This window comes from Schistocerca cancellata, chromosome 6 (assembly GCF_023864275.1).
Source record: "Schistocerca cancellata isolate TAMUIC-IGC-003103 chromosome 6, iqSchCanc2.1, whole genome shotgun sequence".
Classification (NCBI taxonomy): Eukaryota; Metazoa; Arthropoda; class Insecta; order Orthoptera; family Acrididae; genus Schistocerca; species Schistocerca cancellata.
In genome coordinates, this window is record NC_064631.1 from 693,016,993 (window position 1) to 693,038,252 (window position 21,260).

At 49.9% G+C, this 21,260-nt stretch overlaps 1 protein-coding gene and 1 non-coding gene across 3 annotated transcripts in view; one reads left to right on the forward strand and one right to left on the reverse strand.

The window, feature by feature from the left end:
- The window catches only part of LOC126191522 (vesicular glutamate transporter 1-like), a 143,423-nt gene that overhangs the window by 28,130 nt on the left and 94,033 nt on the right, over positions 1-21,260 (reverse strand). For both annotated transcript variants that reach the window (XM_049932421.1, XM_049932419.1), the window contains one exon: positions 13,122-13,255. In XM_049932421.1, coding sequence (XP_049788378.1) covers positions 13,122-13,255 — 134 coding nt within the window. The remainder of the gene's footprint in view (positions 1-13,121; positions 13,256-21,260) is intronic.
- Positions 584-657, forward strand: Trnat-ugu (transfer RNA threonine (anticodon UGU)). The gene has a single exon. It is a non-coding gene; the product is annotated as a tRNA-Thr (tRNA).

A 21,260-nucleotide genomic window follows, 5' to 3' on the forward strand; every position in this document is an offset into this window, starting at 1 on the left:
GTCAACTAAGGTGATATTCCCGTAAGAGTTCGGGCAACCTGTGCGCAACACCTGTCAGCAACTGACGGCTTCAATTAATTAGCATTTATTCTAGAGAAGCTGCACGGTCATTAATGGTATCTGTTCTTTCGAGAGCCGGCCGAAGTGGCCGTGGGTTCTAGGCGCTGCAGTCTGGAACCGCGAGACCGATACGGTCGCAGGTTCGAATCCTGCCTCGGGCATGGATGTGTGTGATGTCCTTAGGTTACTTAGGTTTAACTAGTTCTAAGTTCTAGGGGACTAATAACCTCAGAAGTTGAGTCCCATAGTGCTCAGAGCCATTTGAACCATTTTGTTCTTTCGAGAACAGTTACTATCTTCATACACAGTTAATGGCTACCCGGCCATTGACCTTCGTCTGTGCGAGTGCGCACACGTTGCCCGAAATCTTACGGGAATCGTCACCTTAGTTGGCGCGAGTTATGAGTGAATGGGCAAATATGTATTAGGAACATTACGTATGTAGATTGTGAACAGTTGAGAATATGGGTCTCACGGGAAGCGTGCAGTGGTTAAGTCCATGCAGTCACGCTATTCATCTGTGTCCTCGGTGGCTCAGATGGATAGAGCGTCTGCCATGTAAGCAGGAGATCCCGGGTTCGAGTCCCGGTCGGGGTACATATTTTCAGCTGTCCCCATCGAGGTACATCAACAACACCTGTCGGCAGCTGAGGGTTTCAATTAATTATCATTTATAGAACGCTCCCGTCAATTCGGACGAAAGGTAGTAAGAAGAAATTCCTAATAAGATACTGCCACGCAGGTAAAACACTAATAAATTCCACTCACCATATGTGAGAGTATCTGGTGAGCTGGAGGGGTCTCCATATATAAAAATAGTGATCGAAGCACGGACCGTATATAATCATCCGCGGGATAATGTGAAAGTTCAGTAGCTAACGTATCCTCAGTTGCCTCAAATGGATTGAAAAACACGCACGTGAGCGCTTCCGCCAGTCTGAGAGAAAGGGGGCGTGGTCGATCAGCGCATGCTGGGCAGTGCCCAGAAGGCAGAAGCGAGGATGTGGTTGTCTGCTTTGCCTACAGGCGAAAGAATTTGTCACATGTGGATGGTGACAGCATGGGGCCGCCTAATGAGCACTTTAAAACACCATTCGTAATAGAAAGTGCACGATGCAACATAACTGTACAGGAGTTAAGCATACGGAATTAAAGGACGCATGAGTACAAAAAAGATGAGCCCACGCTCAATCTCGAACCTCGTAACTTTAGCATAATTAGTTTAGATGCTGTAGAGTGATAAAGATGTACAAGATATTGCAAATTAAGGAAATGAAGACCTTAAATTCTGTTAAAACTGCACAAAGCTCAGTGATAGCTCAAAAGAAGCGTAATCCAGGGTGGAATATCGATCTAGTGTCAAGAGTTGGTAATAAATATATATTTTGTATCATCCATTTTTCGTATTTTGTGAGTTATTTTTCGTAAAAAAAATATCGTAAACGTTAAAAGTACGAAACCAAAGGCAGCATGAGAAAGCAGATCTAAAGACGAGTTGACTGAGACGGCACAACCTATGTTGCACCTCAATTTGACTCGAAAAATCGGCGTTGAGCAGTATTAAGGAAGGAGATCGCAATTACGATCAGCCGGAATATCAACAAAATGTAGTTCCTGCTCTCAATAACACCCACCACGTAACAGCTGCTGGTTTACCCTTTCACCACATCTGAGAACATAGGAACTTTATACTATTTTTAAGCAACCTGTCTTTTCGAAGACATTCTTATTGCAAAGAACGATTTAAATTATGAAGGCCTGTGGGGCTAATAACAGTTTCAAACTACACTCCTGGAAATTGAAATAAGAACACCGTGAATTCATTGTCCCAGGAAGGGGAAACTTTATTGACACATTCCTGGGGTCAGATACATCACATGATCACACTGACAGAACCACAGGCACATAGACACAGGCAACAGAGCATGCACAATGTCGGCACTAGTGCAGTGTATATCCACCTTTCGCAGCAATGCAGGCTGCTATTCTTCCATGGAGACGATCGTAGAGATGCTGGATGTAGTCCTGTGGAACGGCTTGCCATGCCATTTCCACCTTGCGCCTCAGTTGGACCAGCGTTCGTGCTGGACGTGCAGACCGCGTGAGACGACGCTTCATCCAGTCCCAAACATGCTCAATTGGGGACAGATCCGGAGATCTTGCTTGCCAGGGTAGTTGACTTACACCTTCTAGAGCACGTTGGGTGGCACAGGATACATGCCGACGTGCATTGTCCTGTTGGAACAGCAAGTTCCCTTGCCGGTCTAGGAATGGTAGAACGATGGGTTCGATGACGGTGTGGATGTACCGTGCACTATTCAGTGTCCCCTCGACGATCACCAGTGGTGTACGGCCACTGTAGGAGATCGATCCCCACACCATGATGCCGGGTGTTGGCCCTGTGTGCCTCGGTCGTATGCAGTCCTGATTGTGGCGCTCACCTGCACGGCGCCAAACACGCATACGACCATCATTGGCACCAAGGCAGAAGCGACTTTCATCGCTGAAGACGACACGTCTCCATTCGTCCCTCCATTCACGCCTGTCGCGACACCACTGGAGGCGGGCTGCACGATGTTGGGGCGTGAGCGGAAGACGGCCTAACGGTGTGCGGGACCGTAGCCCAGCTTCATGGAGACGGTTGCGAATGGTCCTCGCCGATACCCCAGGAGCAACAGTGTCCCTAATTTGCTGGGAAGTGGCGGTGCGGTCCCCTACGGCACTGCGTAGGATCCTACGGTCTTGGCGTGCATCCGTGCGTCGCTGCGGTCCGGTACCAGGTCGACGGGCACGTGCACCTTCCGCCGACCACTGGCGACAACATCGATGTACTGTGGAGACCTCACGCCCCACGTGTTGAGCAATTCGGCGGTACGTCCACCCGGCCTCCCGCATGCCCACTATACGCCCTCGCTCAAAGTCCGTCAACTGCACATACGGTTCACGTCCACGCTGTCGGGGCATGCTACCAGTGTTAAAGACTGCGATGGAGCTCCGTATGCCACGGCAAACTGGCTGACACTGACGGCGACGGTGCACAAATGCTGCGCAGCTAGCGCCATTCGACGGCCAACACCGCGGTTCCTGGTGTGTCCGCTGTGCCGTGCATGTGATCATTGCTTGTACAGCCCTCTCGCAGTGTCCGGAGCAAGTATGGTGGGTCTGACACACCGGTGTCAATGTGTTCTTTTTTCCATTTCCAGGAGTGTATTTCGCACAGGGAGATTAAAGCTGCATCATCTGCCATTTATAACACCTACATAAACTAAAAAACTTGTAAATGTTGAAGCAAAACATAATTTCTATGGCATTCGTATACTGAAGCATCAAAGAAACTGGTATAGGCATGCGTATTCATACACAGAGAGTGTACGAATAAACAGACAGAAAAGGCGCTGCGGTCGGCAGCGCCTATATGAGATAATACGGGTCTGGCGCAGTTGTTAGATCGGTTACTGCTCCTGCAATGCCAGGTTATCAAGATTTCAGTGAGTCTTATCGTGGCGTTATAGTCGGTGCACGAGCGACGGCACACACTATCTCCGAGACAGCGATGAAGTGAGGACTTTCCCGTACGACCATTTCACGAGCGTGCCGTATAATGTTAGGAATCCGGCAAAACATCAAACCTCCAACGACTCTGTTGCCGGAAAAATATCCTGCACGAACGGGACCAACGACGACTGAAGACAATCGTTCAACGTGACAAAAGTGCAAGCCCTCCGCCAATTGTTGCAAATTTCAATGCTGGGCCATCAACAACTGTTAGCGTGCGAACCAGTGAACGAAACATTACCGATATCGGCTTTCGGAGCCGTAGGTCCACTCGTTTACCCTAGATGACTGCACGATCGAAAGCTTTATACCTCGCCTGGCCCCATCAACACCGACAATGGACTGTTGATTACTGGAAAAATGTTTCCGGGTCAGACGTGTTCTGTTTCAAATTACACTCCTGGAAATGGAAAAAAGAACACATTGAAACCGGTGTGTCAGACCCACCATACTTGCTCCGGACACTGCGAGAGGGCTGTACAAGCAATGATCACACGCACGGCACAGCGGACACACCAGGAACCGCGGTGTTGGCCGTCGAATGGCGCTAGCTGCGCAGCATTTGTGCACCGCCGCCGTCAGTGTCAGCCAGTTTGCCGTGGCATACGGAGCTCCATCGCAGTCTTTAACACTGGTAGCATGCCGCGACAGCGTGGACGTGAACCGTATGTGCAGTTGGCGGACTTTGAGCGAGGGCGTATAGTGGGCATGCGGGAGGCCGGGTGGACGTACCGCCGAATTGCTCAACACGTGGGGCGTGAGGTCTCCACAGTACATCGATGTTGTCGCCAGTGGTCGGCGGAAGGTGCACGTGCCCGTCGACCTGGGACCGGACCGCAGCGACGCACGGATGCACGCCAAGACCGTAGGATCCTACGCAGTGCCGTAGGGGACCACACCGCCACTTCCCAGCAAATTAGGGACACTGTTGCTCCTGGGGTATCGGCGAGGACCATTCGCAACCGTCTCCATGTAGCTGGGCTACGGTCCCACACACCGTTAGGCCGTCTTCCGCTCACGTCCCAACATCGTGCAGCCCGCCTCCAGTGGTGTCGCGACAGGCGTGAATGGAGGGACGAATGGAGACGTGTCGTCTTCAGCGATGAGAGTCGCTTCTGCCTTGGTGCCAATGATGGTCGTATGCGTGTTTGGCGCCGTGCAGGTGAGCGCCACAATCAGGACTGCATACGACCGAGGCACACAGGGCCAACACCCGGCATCATGGTGTGGGGATCGATCTCCTACAGTGGCCGTACACCACTGGTGATCGTCGAGGGGACACTGAATAGTGCACGGTACATCCAGACCGTCATCGAACCCATCGTTCTACCATTCCTAGACCGGCAAGGGAACTTGCTGTTCCAACAGGACAATGCACGTCCGCATGTATCCCGTGCCACCCAACGTGCTCTAGAAGGTGTAAGTCAACTACCCTGGCCAGCAAGATCTCCGGATCTGTCCCCCATTGAGCATGTTTGGGACTGGATGAAGCGTCGTCTCACGCGGTCTGCACGTCCAGCACGAACGCTGGTCCAACTGAGGCGCCAGGTGGAAATGGCATGGCAAGCCGTTCCACAGGACTACATCCAGCATCTCTACGATCGTCTCCATGGGAGAATAGCAGCCTGCATTGCTGCGAAAGGTGGATATACACTGTACTAGAGCCGACATTGTGCATGCTCTGTTGCCTGTGTCTATGTGCCTGTGGTTCTGTCAGTGTGATCATGTGATGTATCTGACCCCAGGAATGTGTCAATAAAGTTTCCCCTTCCTGGGACAATGAATTCACGGTGTTCTTATTTCAATTTCCAGGAGTGTATATACGAGCGGATGGACGTGTACAGGGTATGAAGACAACCTCATGAATCCAGGGACCCTACATGTCAGCAGGGGACTGCTCAAGCCGGTGAAGGCTCTGTAATGGTGTGGGGCGTGTGCAGCTGGAGTGATACGGGGCCCCTGATACGTCTAGATACGACTCTGAGAGGCGACACATACGTAAGCATCCGGTCTGATCACCTGTATCCATTCATGTACACTGTGCGTTCCGACGTACTTGGGCAATTGCGGCCGGAGTGGCCGTGTGGTTCTAGGCGCTACAGTCTGGAACCGAGCGACCGCTACGGTCGCAGGTTCGAATCCTGCCTCGGGCATGGACGTGGGTGATGACCTTAGGTTAGTTAGGTTTAGTTAGTTCTCAGTTCTAGGCGACTGATGACCTCAGAAGTTAAGTCGCATAGTGCTGAGAGCCATTTGAACCATTTCGAACTTGGGCAATTCCATCAGGACAATGCGAAACCCCAAACGTCAAGAATTCCTACAGAGTCGACCCAGGGACACTTTTCTGAGTTTAAACACTTGCGCTGACCACCAAACTCCCCAGACATGAACATTATTGAGCATATCTGGGATGCCTTGCAAAGTGCTGTTCGGAAGAGATCTCCACCCCATGGTTCTCTTACGGATGTATGGACAGCTCTGCAGGATTCATGGTCTCAGTTGCCTCCAGCACTACTTCAGACATTAGTCGAGTACATGCAACGTCCTGCTGCACCACTTTCGCGTCCTCGCAAGGACCCTACACGATTTTAGGCGGATGTACCGGTTTCTTTGGCTCTTCAGTGTTCATCTAAGGTCGGTTCAGACGGTTCAAATGGCTCTGAGCACTATGGGACTTAACACCTGAGCTCATCAGTCCCCTAGAACTTCGAACTACTTAAGTCTAATTAAGTTAAGGACATCATACGCATCCATGCCCGAGGCAGGATTGGAACCTGCGACCGTAGGGGTCGTGCGGTTGCAGACGGAAGCGCTTAGAACCGCTTGGCCACAACTGCCGGCCATCTAAGGTCGCAGTTGGCCACAACCGCCGAGCTCCGGTTACCTAAAATTCTGAGCCGGCTCCATGGAGCAGTGGTGCTAACAGCAGGAGAGACCCTTTTGCCGAAATATCTATCGCCATAGTTAGGAATCACCACAAGTTTACTTTTAGGTTCTGGTAATTTAATAAAACGCTGAGACATGGCTCAATACCAGCCTGAAAAATTGAAATGGGCGTTGGGTATCGTGGGCCGGGAGTCCCCCATTCGGGGAAGTTCGACCGCCGAGGGCAAGTACTTATTGCATTCGACGCCACATTGGGCGACTTGCGCGTCGTAGATGGGGATAAAATGATGATGAGGACAACACAACACCCAGTCCGTGATCGGAGAAAATCTCCTGCCCCAGCTGGGAATCGAACCTGGGCCCCTTGGCGTGGACTGAGCGGAGTGCCGCAGTGGTTCGCGCACTGGACTCGCATTCGGGAGGACGATGTTCCGATCTCGCGTCCGGTTTTCCGTGATTTCCCTAAATCGCTCCAGGCAAATGCCGGGATGGTTCCTTTGAAAAAGCATGGCCGACTTCCTTCCTCGTCCTTCCCTAATCCGATGAGACCGATGACCTCGCAGTTTGGTCTCTTCCCCCAAACAACCCAACCCAACCAACGTCGGCGTGGCATTCCACCGCACTGACCACTCTGCTAAAGGGCGCGTCATTTATGTTGGCGGCCGAGTTTAGGTTCGTTCTGCGCATCTGACGTCACAAAACACAGTCAGCCAATGAACAGAGAGCGACGTTGCCACATCTAGACTGCTGTGCAGAGCAAGGACAAGTTTCTTCAGTTTTAGAAACGTTCCGTCATAAACAAAGTAATAGAACAAAAGCACTGTCTTGATAGCAGACATTCTTTTATAGAAAGTTTGGAAAAAGCATTCTTTATACCAATTGCTTCATATTCTATTAATTAATTAAACCAAACAAGCAATAAGACTCCTAATTCAGGCGATAGCAAGGAAAGGTGTGTGTATCACTCTCACGAACCGCTTTTTCGCAATAAAGAACAGCAGTAATTGTTTATTCCCTATTGTACTTCGACGAAGCGTGAGTAATTCATAGTCATACCAACAGTGTTTATCAGTACTTTGCGTGACGGGTTATAGTCCTGATGGCGCCAAGTAGTCAGACGTGGTGCGTTAGCATAACGGTGAAGGTGTTTGGCTGCTATGCGAAAGGTTATGAGTTCAAACCTTATGTGGTGCTTAATATTTTCATTATTTAAAAACAATATCGAAGTGCCTTACTTCACGAATTATATTCATTTGAATGCAATTTTTTGAAATTTCTAGTGCTTTGTCTCTTCATTAAACCTTTCGCTGCTGCAGACACGTGCTCCCCGCATTCCGCGCTGTGCGCGATTTTGTCATCACTGCACTGCTCGCCTGTGCAGACACATGGTGTTCCCACTGCTTTGACACACTTATCATTCGATTTCACAAAAACTATTTGGCCCAAAAATGTGATTTTTACACGTCTTCTTGACTGATACCTTCCCCCCATAAATGACTTAATTTTGTTTCGATGTTCAACGCAGTTATTATGCAGGATTAAATGTAGTAAACCATTGCACGAAATTTTGAAGAGTTTGCAGAGGTAAAAGTCCATAGAGTATACTTTCCATATGGTCGATTTTAGTTGCCACAATGTTGAGAATAAAATGTGGACAAGATACCTAAATTTCATATAAAATTTACTGTATAAAAATATGTCATTTAATTTAAGTACGACATAGGTGTCGTATGTAATACTGAGAAATATTCCGTCTTTCGCGACTGTAATAAAAGTATTATTTACACCGGACGCGTTTGGCTTTATTTTAAAGCACTTCAGTCAGGGAAAGGTACGGCACATACACAATGGTAGTCATGTTCTCTTTCTCGTTTTTGTTCCACAGTCGCAGTTTTACCAATGGTACTGAAATATATTCCTCTTCTGCAACTGTAATAAGGGACTTACTTAGACCAGACGCGTTTCTCTCTTTTGAAGCATCTTCAATGGACAGTATTTTGTCTCCTCCATTGCCAAGTCACCTTTCGTAGTTTTGTGTTGCGGTAACACAATATTCAACGTTTGTGTTGGCAGATCAGTGTTTTAGCAAATAAATGATGTTTGTGTGTGCCACACACAAAAATTATACGAGGGCGGTTCAGAAAGTAACCTCCGATCGGTCACAGTGCGGGTTGTGGGGAGAGTAGCGACGCCATCTGTGCGTTCACGCACTCAACAGGTCAGTCGGCATCAAGCCGTGGTCGAGTGAACGTCGTACCTGCGCTAGTTTAGTTTTTGTGGCAGTTTGAAATGTGTGCTGCAATAGAAAACCCCGCCAAATGTGAAGTGCGTGCTGTCATAAGGTTTTTTACAGCCAAAGGATATTCTGCAGCAGCTATTCATCGTGAGCTCTGTGCCGTGTACGGACCAAGAGTTATGAGTGAAGGAGTTGTCCGTGAATGGGTACGTTTATTTAAAAGTGGACGAGAAAACGTTCATGATGAAGAGAGGAGTGGTAGACCATCATTGGTGACTGACGAACTCGTTCAGACAGTTGATGCAAAAGTTCGTGAAAATCGACGTCTCTCAATGTCAGAGTTGTCTACTGGTTTTCCACAGATTTCTAAGACTCTCTTGTACGAGATAGTGACAGCAAGATTGGGTTACCGTAAGTTCTGTGCACGATGGGTGCCCAAAATTCTTACCGACCACCACAAAACTCAAAGAATGGCCTCTGCATTAGACTTTCTGTCACGTTATGAGGACGAAGGAGAACCATTGTTAAACAGAATCGTGACTGGTGACGAAACCTGGATTAAGTACGTGAACCCTGAGACAAAAGAACAATCAAAGATGTGGGCACATTCAAATTCGCCTACCAAACCAAGAAAAGCCTCGCAAGATTTTCTGCCAGAAAACTGATGGCAACGGTGTTTTGGGATGCCGAATGGGTGTTGTTGGTTGAATTCATGGAACGTGGTACGACCATTAATCAAGACGTGTACTGTGAAACAATAAAAAAGTTACGACGGGCTATACAGAACGGTTTGATGACGACCAAGAGCTCAAAGATGCGGTCACAGGCTGGCTCCAGGCACAAGCGGGTGATTTTTATGCAGAAGGAATTTCAAAGCTTGTGAAGAGATACGATAAGTGCCTCAATCGCTATGGAGACTATGTAGAAAAATAGTGCAAAGATGTAGTTGTAAGATGTATATATTAAAATATTTTTATTTAACTTGGTGTATTTTTTTAAATCAACCGGAGGTTACTTTCTGAACGGCCCCCGTATTTGACATAGCTCAGAGCACTTCACTGATAGACGGTATATTCAAGTCCTAATGTTTCTGTAAGTCCACAGTTTTGTTTAATGTATTTTGTCTACTTCCTTTTGATTGATTGAAGTGCTTTAAAATAAAGCCAAACGTGCTCAGTGTAAATAAAACTTTTGTTACAGTCGCGAAAGACGGAATATTTCTCAATATGACATACGACACCTATGTGGTACTTAAATTTAGCTATTGTTATACAGTAAATTCTATATGAAATTTAGGTATCTTGTCCACATTTCATTCTCAACATTGTGGCAACTAAAATCGACCATACGGAAAGTATACTCTATGGACTTTTACCTCTGCAAACTCTTCAAAATTTGGTGCAATGGTTTACTATATTTAATGCTGCATAATAACATCGAAACAAAATTAAGTCGTTTATGGGGGGAAGGTATCAGTCAAGAAGATGTGTAAAAATCTAATTTTTGGGCCAAATAGTTTTTGTGGAATCGATTGATAAGAGTGTCAAAGCAGTCGGAACACGATGTGTTTGCACAGGCGAGCAGTGCAGTGACAAAATCGCGCACAGCGCGGAATGCAGGGAGCACGTCTTTGTAGCAGCGAAAGGGTTAATGCGGCCGTGGTGGCTTTACCTCATGAACTGCGTGCTCCCCCCTGCACGTAAGCTTGCGAACTATGCTATACTATGGCGCTGCTTCTCTTGGCGCGTGCGTCGTGTGCAACTGGCAACGCAGCAATCTCCCGCGTCTGGGCGGGCATGCGCGAGCCGCCAAAATAAAAGAATTGAACTATAGTGGGGGCGGACAATACCAGCCTAAAAGTCGGGAGAGAGGAGGGCCAGGCAGTCATTCCGCTGCTGGACTCGCTGCGACGCACAAGAGCGGCCTGAGCTGGCGAGGCGAGCGCATCGCTGTCGTTGCGCGCTTCGCTTACTCGGCCGTCGAGAGCTCGTGAAGAGGTTTTCTGTGCTGTGGGCGCCGCGGAGAGCAGATTGTCGTGCGTTGTTCTTACAACGCGTGCAAATTGTCGTGTTCCGCGCCTCGCAGCATGGGAAAGAAGGGTGCGCAGAGGAAACCTGCCGCTACGAAGGGTCCTTCGGTTGTGCAACTCACCGAGTCTGCCGACCATGCGAGGAACTCCCGTGAAGACGAGTCGCGGCCTGCTCCCCCTTTGTACGTCAAGTGCAAAGGCGCGTGGACAGCGCTGTTCGACACCATCACGAATTGCGCTCGGAACGAGGTGGTCTACGAGCCTTGACGCTGTAGTGCAGAAGGGCTGCGCCGTGCAGTAGAGGAGAACGCTGAACGGTAGCCGATCGCCGCCGTTCTGCACCAGCCTGATGAAGCTGCACCAAGTCACTGACGACAAGGCGCAGCAGAGGGCCTAACAGCAACGCATGCGTTGCCGCGCCGAACTTTTATGTTACAGGGAGGAAGCCACTGCGGCCGGCCCAGGAGACTACAAGCGAGCCCAGCCGCAGCAACCGGACTGACCCAGCTAACGACCACGCAGTACATAGGTAACGTTGCACGATACCTCACGCTAACCTTCCCTCACCTTGCATGCTCTGTCGCAGCTAGCAAGCCGCTACTGCCCTACTACCCGTCCTACTGTCGCAGAGGTTTTTTTCCCTTGGCGCTGGCCTTGGCACTTTTTTTCCTCTGCCCTTACAACCGCTACCCTTCAATCGTTTTCGACCACTTCTATCTCCTGATGGACCATGTTAATGAGTAGTCTTACCCAGACGCATGGATAACATCACAGCCTGCATCCTGTGACGCCTGATTCAAATACTAACATGCTTACGGAGGTGACAGTAGAACTTTTGGTTTGGTCACCACGTTGGTGCGGGCGTGGAGGGGCCCCATCCTAATAATAGCTGCGACGCACATCGTCTCCGCGCACGCAACGCCATGGCTGGGAAGCAGATTGCCGCCGCATTAGAAGTTCTGATCAACGCGTTGGGCTTCACCGGCGGCCGCCAACGGCAGTCAAGGCGCAAAAGAACGAAGCGGAACGAGACGATGCTCCAGTGCTACAACTGTCAGCAGCTGTGGCACACCGCGCGCGGGTGTAAGAACGCCGTCGCGTGCTTAAAGTGGGCGGCGGCCCACGACACCCGCCGCTGCACGAAACCTCGTGGGGTGGCTTGCAGCTGCGCGGTCCACACGCTGCCAACTCGCGTAGCTGCGGCTACCTCCGCGAATCACGCCGTCCACTCGCCGCACCACGCCCTGCGGTGACGCCAAGCGCCTCGACGGCCGCCCCGCCCCCCCGCTCCGGCGTGGGGTGCGATCCGCGCCGACGTGAGGCTGCCACCGACGAAGCTCTGGCCGGCTTCCAAGCCGCCTTCGCGGCCGAAAGGGCCGCACTGAAGGACGAGCTCGCAGCTGTGCGTCGCCAGCTCCAGCAGCTGAGCGACGAGCTGCGGGCTGTCAAGAAGAAGTCGCCAGTTCCCGCCGCCACCCCCGCCGTGAGTCGTCCGATGGGGGTCGACGCGGCCACGCAAACCACCGCTCCCCCTCCTGCAGCAATGCAGGAGGTGGCGCCCATGGAAACAGAGGAAGTGCCGCCTGGGCTGCCCCCCTCCAAGGGGGCAGCCACAAGCAAGGGTGCTACCGCGCCTCCTGACTGCTCGCAAGCCGAGCAACCAAAGAAGAAGAGGAAGGTGCGGCTTCCATTCCCAAGAATGGACGATGTGCAGGAAATCCTCAAGTACACTGCCTCGTCACTGAAGAGCGGGTCGTACCCCAAAATACACCTCCCATACCCCTACTCCCCACCCAGCCAGCCTAAGCCTCCCCTCCCCCATCAACCGCTTGACCTACAGTCATATAGATGGCGTACCATACTAGCGGAAGCAGCCACGGACGAAGAGTTAGCCATCATCAACTCATACCCAATATTCTCGCCGTCCCAATGGGACAACCTGGTTGACGTCATAGAATCGTGGGTGTGGGAGGAGACCCGGTCGGGTAGGAGACAGGAGAAGCTTCCCGGTGACATATTTGTCAGGAAAAAAAATGAAATCACAGCTCCAAGCCCAGAAATGATCACACACTAGGCAACCACTAGGCGTAGCGGAGACCCACTATAACCACCGGCCAGTCACTTAGGCCATTCGTCTTCCATTCCTCTCACTGTCCCTCTCTCTATTCTTTCATCTTTTTCATTTAAAAAAAAATGCAAGCACAAAGTCAAGCAGAACAATAAGTCAAGTAATTCCCTACCCAAAACGTCATGCCAGAAGGAGAAGCGCCTGGTGCGCTAGAACTTCACTTACAGTCGAGGATACTCCCTCATTCAAATGTGCAGGTGTAAAGCCAGGCAGTTACGCGCGCTCACCTGCGTGGTGCTGAGCAGGCCGCGGTTGAGCAGCCAGTCGGCGACGTGGCCGGCGCCCTGCATGCTGGCGGCCACCACCAGGTAGGGCAGCGCCGACAGCAGGCCCGCCTGCTCCAGGTCGAAGTCCATCGTGTCTGCAGCACACAGGCGCCAGCGTGTGAGTACGGCCTCTCGTCCACGCACGGGCTCTGCTTGCTCATATTGCACACTTCAGTAGGACTACGCTACTGGCCATTACAGTTGCTACACCACGAAGATGACGTCCTACAGACGCGAAATTTAACCGACAGGACGAAGATGCTGTGATATGCAAATTAGTAGCTTTTCAGAACATTCCCACAAGGTTGGCGCCGGTGGCGACACCTACAACGTGCTGACATGAGGCAAGTTTCAAACTAATTTCTCATACCCAAACAGCAGTTGAGCGGCGTTGCCTGATGAAACACTGTATAAGGAGGCGAAATGCGTACCATCACGTTTCCGACTTTGATAAAGGTCGGATTGTAGCCTATCGCGATTGTGGTTAAATCGTATCGCGACATTGCTGCTCGCGTTGGTCGACATCCATTGACTGTTAGCAGAATATGGAATCGGTGGGTTCAGGAGGGTAATACGGAACGCCGTGCCAGATCCCAACGGCCTCGTATCACTAGCAGTCGAGATGACAGGCATCTTATCTGCATGGCTGCAACGGGTCGTGCAGGCACGTCTCGATCTCTGAGTCAACAGATGCGGACGTTTGCAAGACAGCAACCGTCTGCACGAACAGTTCGACGACGTTTGCAGCAGCATGGACTATCAGCTCGGAGACCACGGCTGGGGTTACCCTTGACGCTGCATCACAGACAGGAGCGCCTGAGATGGTGTACTCAACGACGAACCTGGGTGCACGTATGGCAAAACGTCATTTTTTCGGATGAATCCAGGTTCTGTTCACAGCATCATGATGGTCGCATCCGTGTTCGGCGACATCGCGGTGATCGCACATTGGAAGCGTGTATTCGTCATCCCCCTACTGGCGTATCACTCGGCGTTGTGGTATGCGGTGCCACTGGTTACACGTCTCGGTCACCTCTTGTTCGCATTGACGGCACTTTGAACAGTGGACGTTCCATTTCAGATGTGTTACGACCCGTGGCTCTATCCTTCATTCGATCCCTGCGAAACCCTACATTTCAGCAGGATAATGCACGACCGCATGTTGCAGGTCCTGTACGGGCCTTTCTGGATACACGAAATGTTCGACTGCTGCTCTGGCCAGCACATTCTCCAGATCTCTCATCAACTGAAAACGTCTGGTCAATAGTGGCCGAGCATCTGGCTCGTCACAATACGCCAGGCACTACTGTTGATGAACTGTGGTATCGTGTTGAAGCTGGATGGGCAGCTGTACCTGTACACGCCATCCAAGCTCTGTTTGACTCAATGCCCAGGCGTACCAAGGCCGTTATTACGGCCAGAGATGGTTGTTCTGGGTACTGATTTATCAGGATCTATGCACCCAAATTGCGTGAAAATGTACTCACATGTCAGTTCTAGTATAATATATCTGTCCAATGAAAACCCGTTTATCATCTGCATTTCTTCTTGGTGTAGCAATTTTAATGGCCAGTAATGTATTTTTCCTAGCCAGATACCTGTATGCTACGCTGTCTGACAGGAAAAGTGAAGCAATCAGAAAATATGGTCGGATGTCAGTATCACTTAGTACACGGAGACACCACCGGCGAGAATACATTTTTAACCATCATACATCTGGCCCGTTTGGTGCAGCCCATCACGAATTCCTCTCTTGTGCGAACCTCTTCATTTCAGAGTAGCACTTGCACCCTATGTCCTCAGTTATTTGCTGGATGTGTTCCAATCTCTGTCTTCCCCCACAGGTTTTACCTTCTACGGTTCCCTAGAGTACCATCGAGATTATTCCCCGATGTCTTAACACACGTCCTATCATCTGTTTCTTCTCCTTGTTTTCCACAAGTTCCTTTCTTCGCCTCTTTCTGTGGAGAACCTCCTCATTGCTTATCAGTCCACCCGATTTTCTACTTTCTTCTGTAGCACACAGCTCAAACATTTCAATTCTCTTCTGTTCCGGTTTTCTCATCGTCCATGGTTCGCTACGATATAACTCTGTGCTCTAAACGTACATTCTCAGATACACTCCTGGAAATGGAAAAAAGAACACATTGACACCGGTGTGTCAGACCCACCATACTTGCTCCGGACACTGCGAGAGGGCTGTACAAGCAATGATCACACGCACGGCACAGCGGACACACCAGGAACCGCGGTGTTGGCCGTCGAATGGCGCTAGCTGCGCAGCATTTGTGCACCGCCACCGTCAGTGTCAGCCAGTTTGCCGTGGCATACGGAGCTCCATCGCAGTCTTTAACACTGGTAGCATGCCGCGACAGCGTGGACGTGGACCGTATGTGCAGTTGACGGACTTTGAGCGAGGGCGTATAGTGGGCATGCGGGAGGCTGGGTGGACGTACCGCCGAATTGCTCAACATGTGGGGCGTGAGGTCTCCACAGTACATCGATGTTGTCGCCAGTGGTCGGCGGAAGGTGCACGTGCCCGTCGACCTGGGACCGGGCCGCAGCGACGCACGGATGCACGCCAAGACCGTAGGATCCTACGCAGTGCCGTGGGGGACCGCACCGCCACTTCCCAGCAAATTAGGGACACTGTTGCTCCCGGGGTATCGGCGAGGACCATTCGCAACCGTCTCCATGAAGCTGGGCTACGGTCCCGCACACCGTTAGGCCGTCTTCCGCTCACGCCCCAACATCGTGCAGCCCGCCTCCAGTGGTGTCGCGACAGGCGTGAATGGAGGGACGAATGGAGACGTGTCGTCTTCAGCGATGAGAGTCGCTTCTGCCTTGGTGCCAGTGATGGTCGTATGCGTGTTTGGCGCCGTGCAGGTGAGCGCCACAATCAGGACTGCATACGACCGAGGCACACGGGGCCAACACCCGGCATCATGGGAACTTGCTGTTCCAACAGGACAATGCACGTCCGCATGTATCCCGTGCCACCCAACGTGGTCTAGAAGGTGTAAGTCAACAACCCTGGCCAGCAAGATCTCCGGATCTGTCCCCCATTGAGCATGTTTGGGACTGGATGAAGCGTCGTCTCACGCGGTCTGCACGTCCAGCACGAACGCTGGTCCAACTGAGGCGCCAGGTGGAAATGGCATGGCAAGCCGTTCCACAGGACTACATCCAGCATCTCTACGATCGTCTCCATGGGAGAATAGCAGCCTGCATTGCTGCGAAAGGTGGATATACACTGTACTAGTGGCGACATTGTGCATGCTCTGTTGCCTGTGTCTATGTGCCTGTGGTTCTGTCAGTGTGATCATGTGATGTATCTGACCCCAGGAATGTGTCAATAAAGTTTCCCCTTCCTGGGACAATGAATTCACGGTGTTCTTATTTCAATTTCCAGGAGTGTATTTTTCAGCCAATTAATGCCTATGTCGATGGTGGTAGACTTCTCTTCGCCAGGAAAGCCCGTTTTGCCAGTGCTAGTCTTCTTTTGATGTCCTCCTTGCTTCGTCCATTATGCGTTATTTTACTGCTTAAGTAGCAGAGTACCTGAACTTCACCTACTTCGTGATCACCAATCCTGACGTTAAATGTCTCGCTGATCTCGTTTCTGCTGGTTCTCATTACTTTCGTCTTTCTTCGATTTACTCTCAATTCGTGTCCTGTATTAGACTGCTCATTCCATTCAACAGATCTCACAATTATTCTTCACTTTCTCTTAAGTCAGCGATGTCATCAGTGAAACTTATCACATCCTTTCAGTCCCACTCTTGGACCTTTCTTTTATATCCGTCATTGCTTCTCCTATGTCTTCTACAATATAGCAGGTCAGTAATTGGAAGAAGTTAATTCCATAAATCATCTGGGAGTAGGCATTAGGAGTGATTTAAAATGGTGTGGCCATATAAAATTAATCGTCGGTAAAGCAGTTGCCAGACTGAGATTCATTGGAAGAATCATAAGGAAATGCAGTCCGAAAACAAAGGAAGTAGGTTGCAGTACATTTGTTCGCCCACTGCTTGAATACTGCTCAGCAGTGTGGGATCCGTACCAGATAGGATTGATAGAAGATATAGAGAAGATCCAACGGAGAGCAGCGCGCTTCGTTACAGGATCATTTAGTAATCGCGAAAGAGTTACGGAGGTGATAGATAAACTCCAGTGGAAGACTCTGCAGGAGAGACGCTCAGTAGCTCGGTACGGGCGTTTGTTGAAGTTTCGAGAACATACCTTCACCGAAGAGTCAAGCAGTATATTGCTCCCTCCTACGTATATCTCGCGAAGAGACCATGAAGATAAAATCAGAGAGATTAGAGCCCACACAGAGGCAGACCGACAATCTTTCTTTCCACGAACAATACGAGACTGGAATAAAAGGGAGAACCGATAGAGGTACTCAAGGTACCCTCCGCCACACACCGTCAGGTGGCTTGCGGAGTATGGTTGTAGATGTAGATATGTACATACAGAGCGAACACTAGGGGCAAAAGGCTACATTCCTGTCTTACACCCTTTATAATCCGAGCATTTCGTTCTAGGTCTCCCAATGTTATAGTTCCCTCTTGGCTCTAGAACGTATTACGTATCATCCGCCTTTCCCTGTAGCTTAGCACTATTTTTCTCAAAATTTCGAACATCTTGCACCATTTCACATTGTCGAATGCTTATTCTAGATCGACAGATCCTATGAGCGCATCACGATTTTTCGTCGGTTTGCTTCCATTATTAAGCGCAACGTCAGGATTGCCTCTCTGGTGTCTTTACCTTTCCTACAGCCAGATGGATTACCAAGCAACAGATCCTCAGTTATCTTTTCCATTCTTCTGTATATTATTGTTGTCAGCTGCTTGAATGCGTGAGATGTTAAGGTGATTGTGCGATAGTTTTCGCACCTACCTTCCCTTGCTATCTGCGGAATTTTGTGGATAATATACACTCCTGGAAATTGAAATAAGAACACCGTGAATTCATTGTCCCAGGAAGGGGAAACTTTATTGACACATTCCTGGGGTCAGATACATCACATGATCACACTGACAGAACCACAGGCACATAGACACAGGCAACAGAGCATGCACAATGTCGGCACTAGTACAGTGTATATCCACCTTTCGCAGCAATGCAGGCTGCTATTCTCCCATGGAGACGATCGTAGAGATGCTGGATGTAGTCCTGTGGAACGGCTTGCCATGCCATTTCCACCTGGCGCCTCAGTTGGACCAGCGTTCGTGCTGGACGTGCAGACCGCGTGAGACGACGCTTCATCCAGTCCCAAACATGCTCAATGGGGGACAGATCCGGAGATCTTGCTGGCCAGGGTAGTTGACTTACACCTTCTAGAGCACGTTGGGTGGCACGGGATACATGCGGACGTGCATTGTCCTGTTGGAACAGCAAGTTCCCTTTCCGGTCTAGGAATGGTAGAACGATGGGTTCGATGACGGTTTGGATGTACCGGGCACTATTCAGTGTCCCCTCGACGATCACCAGTGGTGTACGGCCAGTGTAGGAGATCGCTCCCCACACCATGATGCCAGGTGTTGGGCCTGTGTGCCTCGGTCGTATGCAGTCCTGATTGTGGCGCTCACCTGCACGGCGCCAAACACGCATACGACCATCACTGGCACCAAGGCAGAAGCGACTCTCATCGCTGAAGACGACACGTCTCCATTCGCCCCTCCATTCACGCCTGTCGCGACACCACTGGAGGCGGGCTGCACGATGTTGGGGCGTGAGCGGAAGACGGCCTAACGGTGTGCGGGACCGTAGCCCAGCTTCATGGAGACGGTTGCGAATGGTCCTCGCCGATACCCCAGGAGCAACAGTGTCCCTAATTTGCTGGGAAGTGGCGGTGCGGTCCCCTACGGCACTGCGTAGGATCCTACGGTCTTGGCGTGCATCCGTGCGTCGCTGCGGTCCGGTCCCAGATCGACGGGCACGTGCACCTTCCGCCGACCACTGGCGACAACATCGATGTACTGTGGAGACCTCACGCCCCACGTGTTGAGCAATTCGGCGGTACGTCCACCCGGCCTCCCGCATGCCCACTATACGCCCTCGCTCAAAGTCCGTCAACTGCACATACGGTTCACGTCCACGCTGTCGCGGCATGCTACCAGTGTTAAAGACTGCGATGGAGCTCCGTATGCCACGGCAAACTGGCTGACACTGACGGCGGCGGTGCACAAATGCTGCGCAGCTAGCGCCATTCGACGGCCAACACCGCGGTTCCTGGTGTGTCCGCTGTGCTGTGCGTGTGATCATTGCTTGTACAGCCCTCTCGCAGTGTCCGGAGCAAGTATGGTGGGTCTGACACACCGGTGTCAATGTGTTCTTTTTTCCATTTCCAGGAGTGTATATTTCCAAAAGTCTGATGGTGCATCACTAGTGTCATTGATTTTCCACACCAACTTTAGTAGACTTCTGGTTGCCTCTTCCCACAATTATTTTAGAAATTCCGATTAATTGTTATGAACCCTTCTGCTTCATTGATCTCAACACTCCCAGTGCTATTTTAAATTCTGATATGCTCTTTTAAATTCTAATATTAGAGCCCCTATGTCTTCCTTATCGATTCAAATTTCTTCTTCTATAAAATTGTCAGATAAGTCCCCCTCCCCCCTCCCTTCGTAGAGGCCTTTATTGCACCCTTTCCGCCTATCTACTCTTTTCTCAGTGTTTGACAGTGAAGTTTTCACTGCGTTTTAATATTTCCACACTTGTTTTGATTTCAGCGAAGTTTGTTTAGACTTTTCTATATGCTAAGTCAGTCCTTCCGACAATCATTTCTTTTTCGATTTCTTCACTTTTTTTCTGCAGCCATTTCGGTTTGGCTAACCCCATACTTCCTACTTATTTGATTCCTAAGTGATTTATATGATGTTTTCCGTCTTTCCCTGACCATTTTTGTACTTCCTCCTTTCGTCGATCAGTTGAAATATTCCTTCCGTACCCAAGGTTTTTCGAAGTGACGTATGTTTGATTGTCCTATATCTGTGATTGCCCTTTTGTAGAAGTGTCCACTCTTCTTCAACTGAACTGTCGGTTGTGGTAGTCCATATTGTAGTATCCACATCTTTAAAGAACTTCAAACTCGTCTCCTCATTCCTCAGTACTTTATAACCACTTCCTTCTACTGTACAGTGATTCTTTCGTACGTTTCGCCTGAATTTCACTCTGCTCTTGATAATTACCAAATTATGATCTGAGTCTATATCTGCTTCTGGTACGCCACCCAATCCAAAATATGACTTCAGAACCTCTGTCTGACCATGATGTAATGCGACTGGTTTCTTCATGTGTCCTCGAGTTTTTTCAAGTATCCCTCCTTGTCTGGTGTCTCTCGAGTGGAGTATTCATTACTACCATCTGAAATTTACTGCAGAATTCAAGCAGTCTTTCTCTTCTCTCAATCCTACAGCCTAGACCGTATCCTTCTACAACCGTTTCTTCTACTTCTTCCCTTACAACCGCCTTCCAATCTCCCATGATTCTTAGATTTTCATTTCCCGTTACATAATGTACTGTCCGTTCAATACACTCATATACTTCCTCTGTCTTTTCATCTTCTACTTGCGACGTCAGCACGTATACCTGAGCTATCGTTGTCGACGCTGGTTTGCTGTCGAATCTGACGAAAACAACCCTATCACTGAACTGTTCATAGCAGCTCATTCTCTGTTATATTTTACTGTTCATAATGAATCCTGCTGCCGTTACACTATTTTCTGCCGCTGTTGATAGTACTCTATATTCGTCTGATCAGAAATCCCTATCTCCTTTCCATTTCACTTCACTGACCCCCACTGTATCTAGATTGGCCCTATGCAAGATCCTTTTCACATTTTCTAACTTTCCTACTACGTTCAAACTCCAGACGTTCCATGCTCCGACTCGGACAATGTTATTCCTTCGTTGGTTATTCCACCTTTTTTGTCACGGTCACCTCCCTCTTGGGAATCCCCTTCCCGGAGATCCGAATGGGCAACTAATCTTGAACCTTTTGCCAACAGACGCTTTTTCAATTATTGGCCACATGTCTACATCTACATCTACATTTATACTCCGCAAGCCACCCAACGGTGTGTG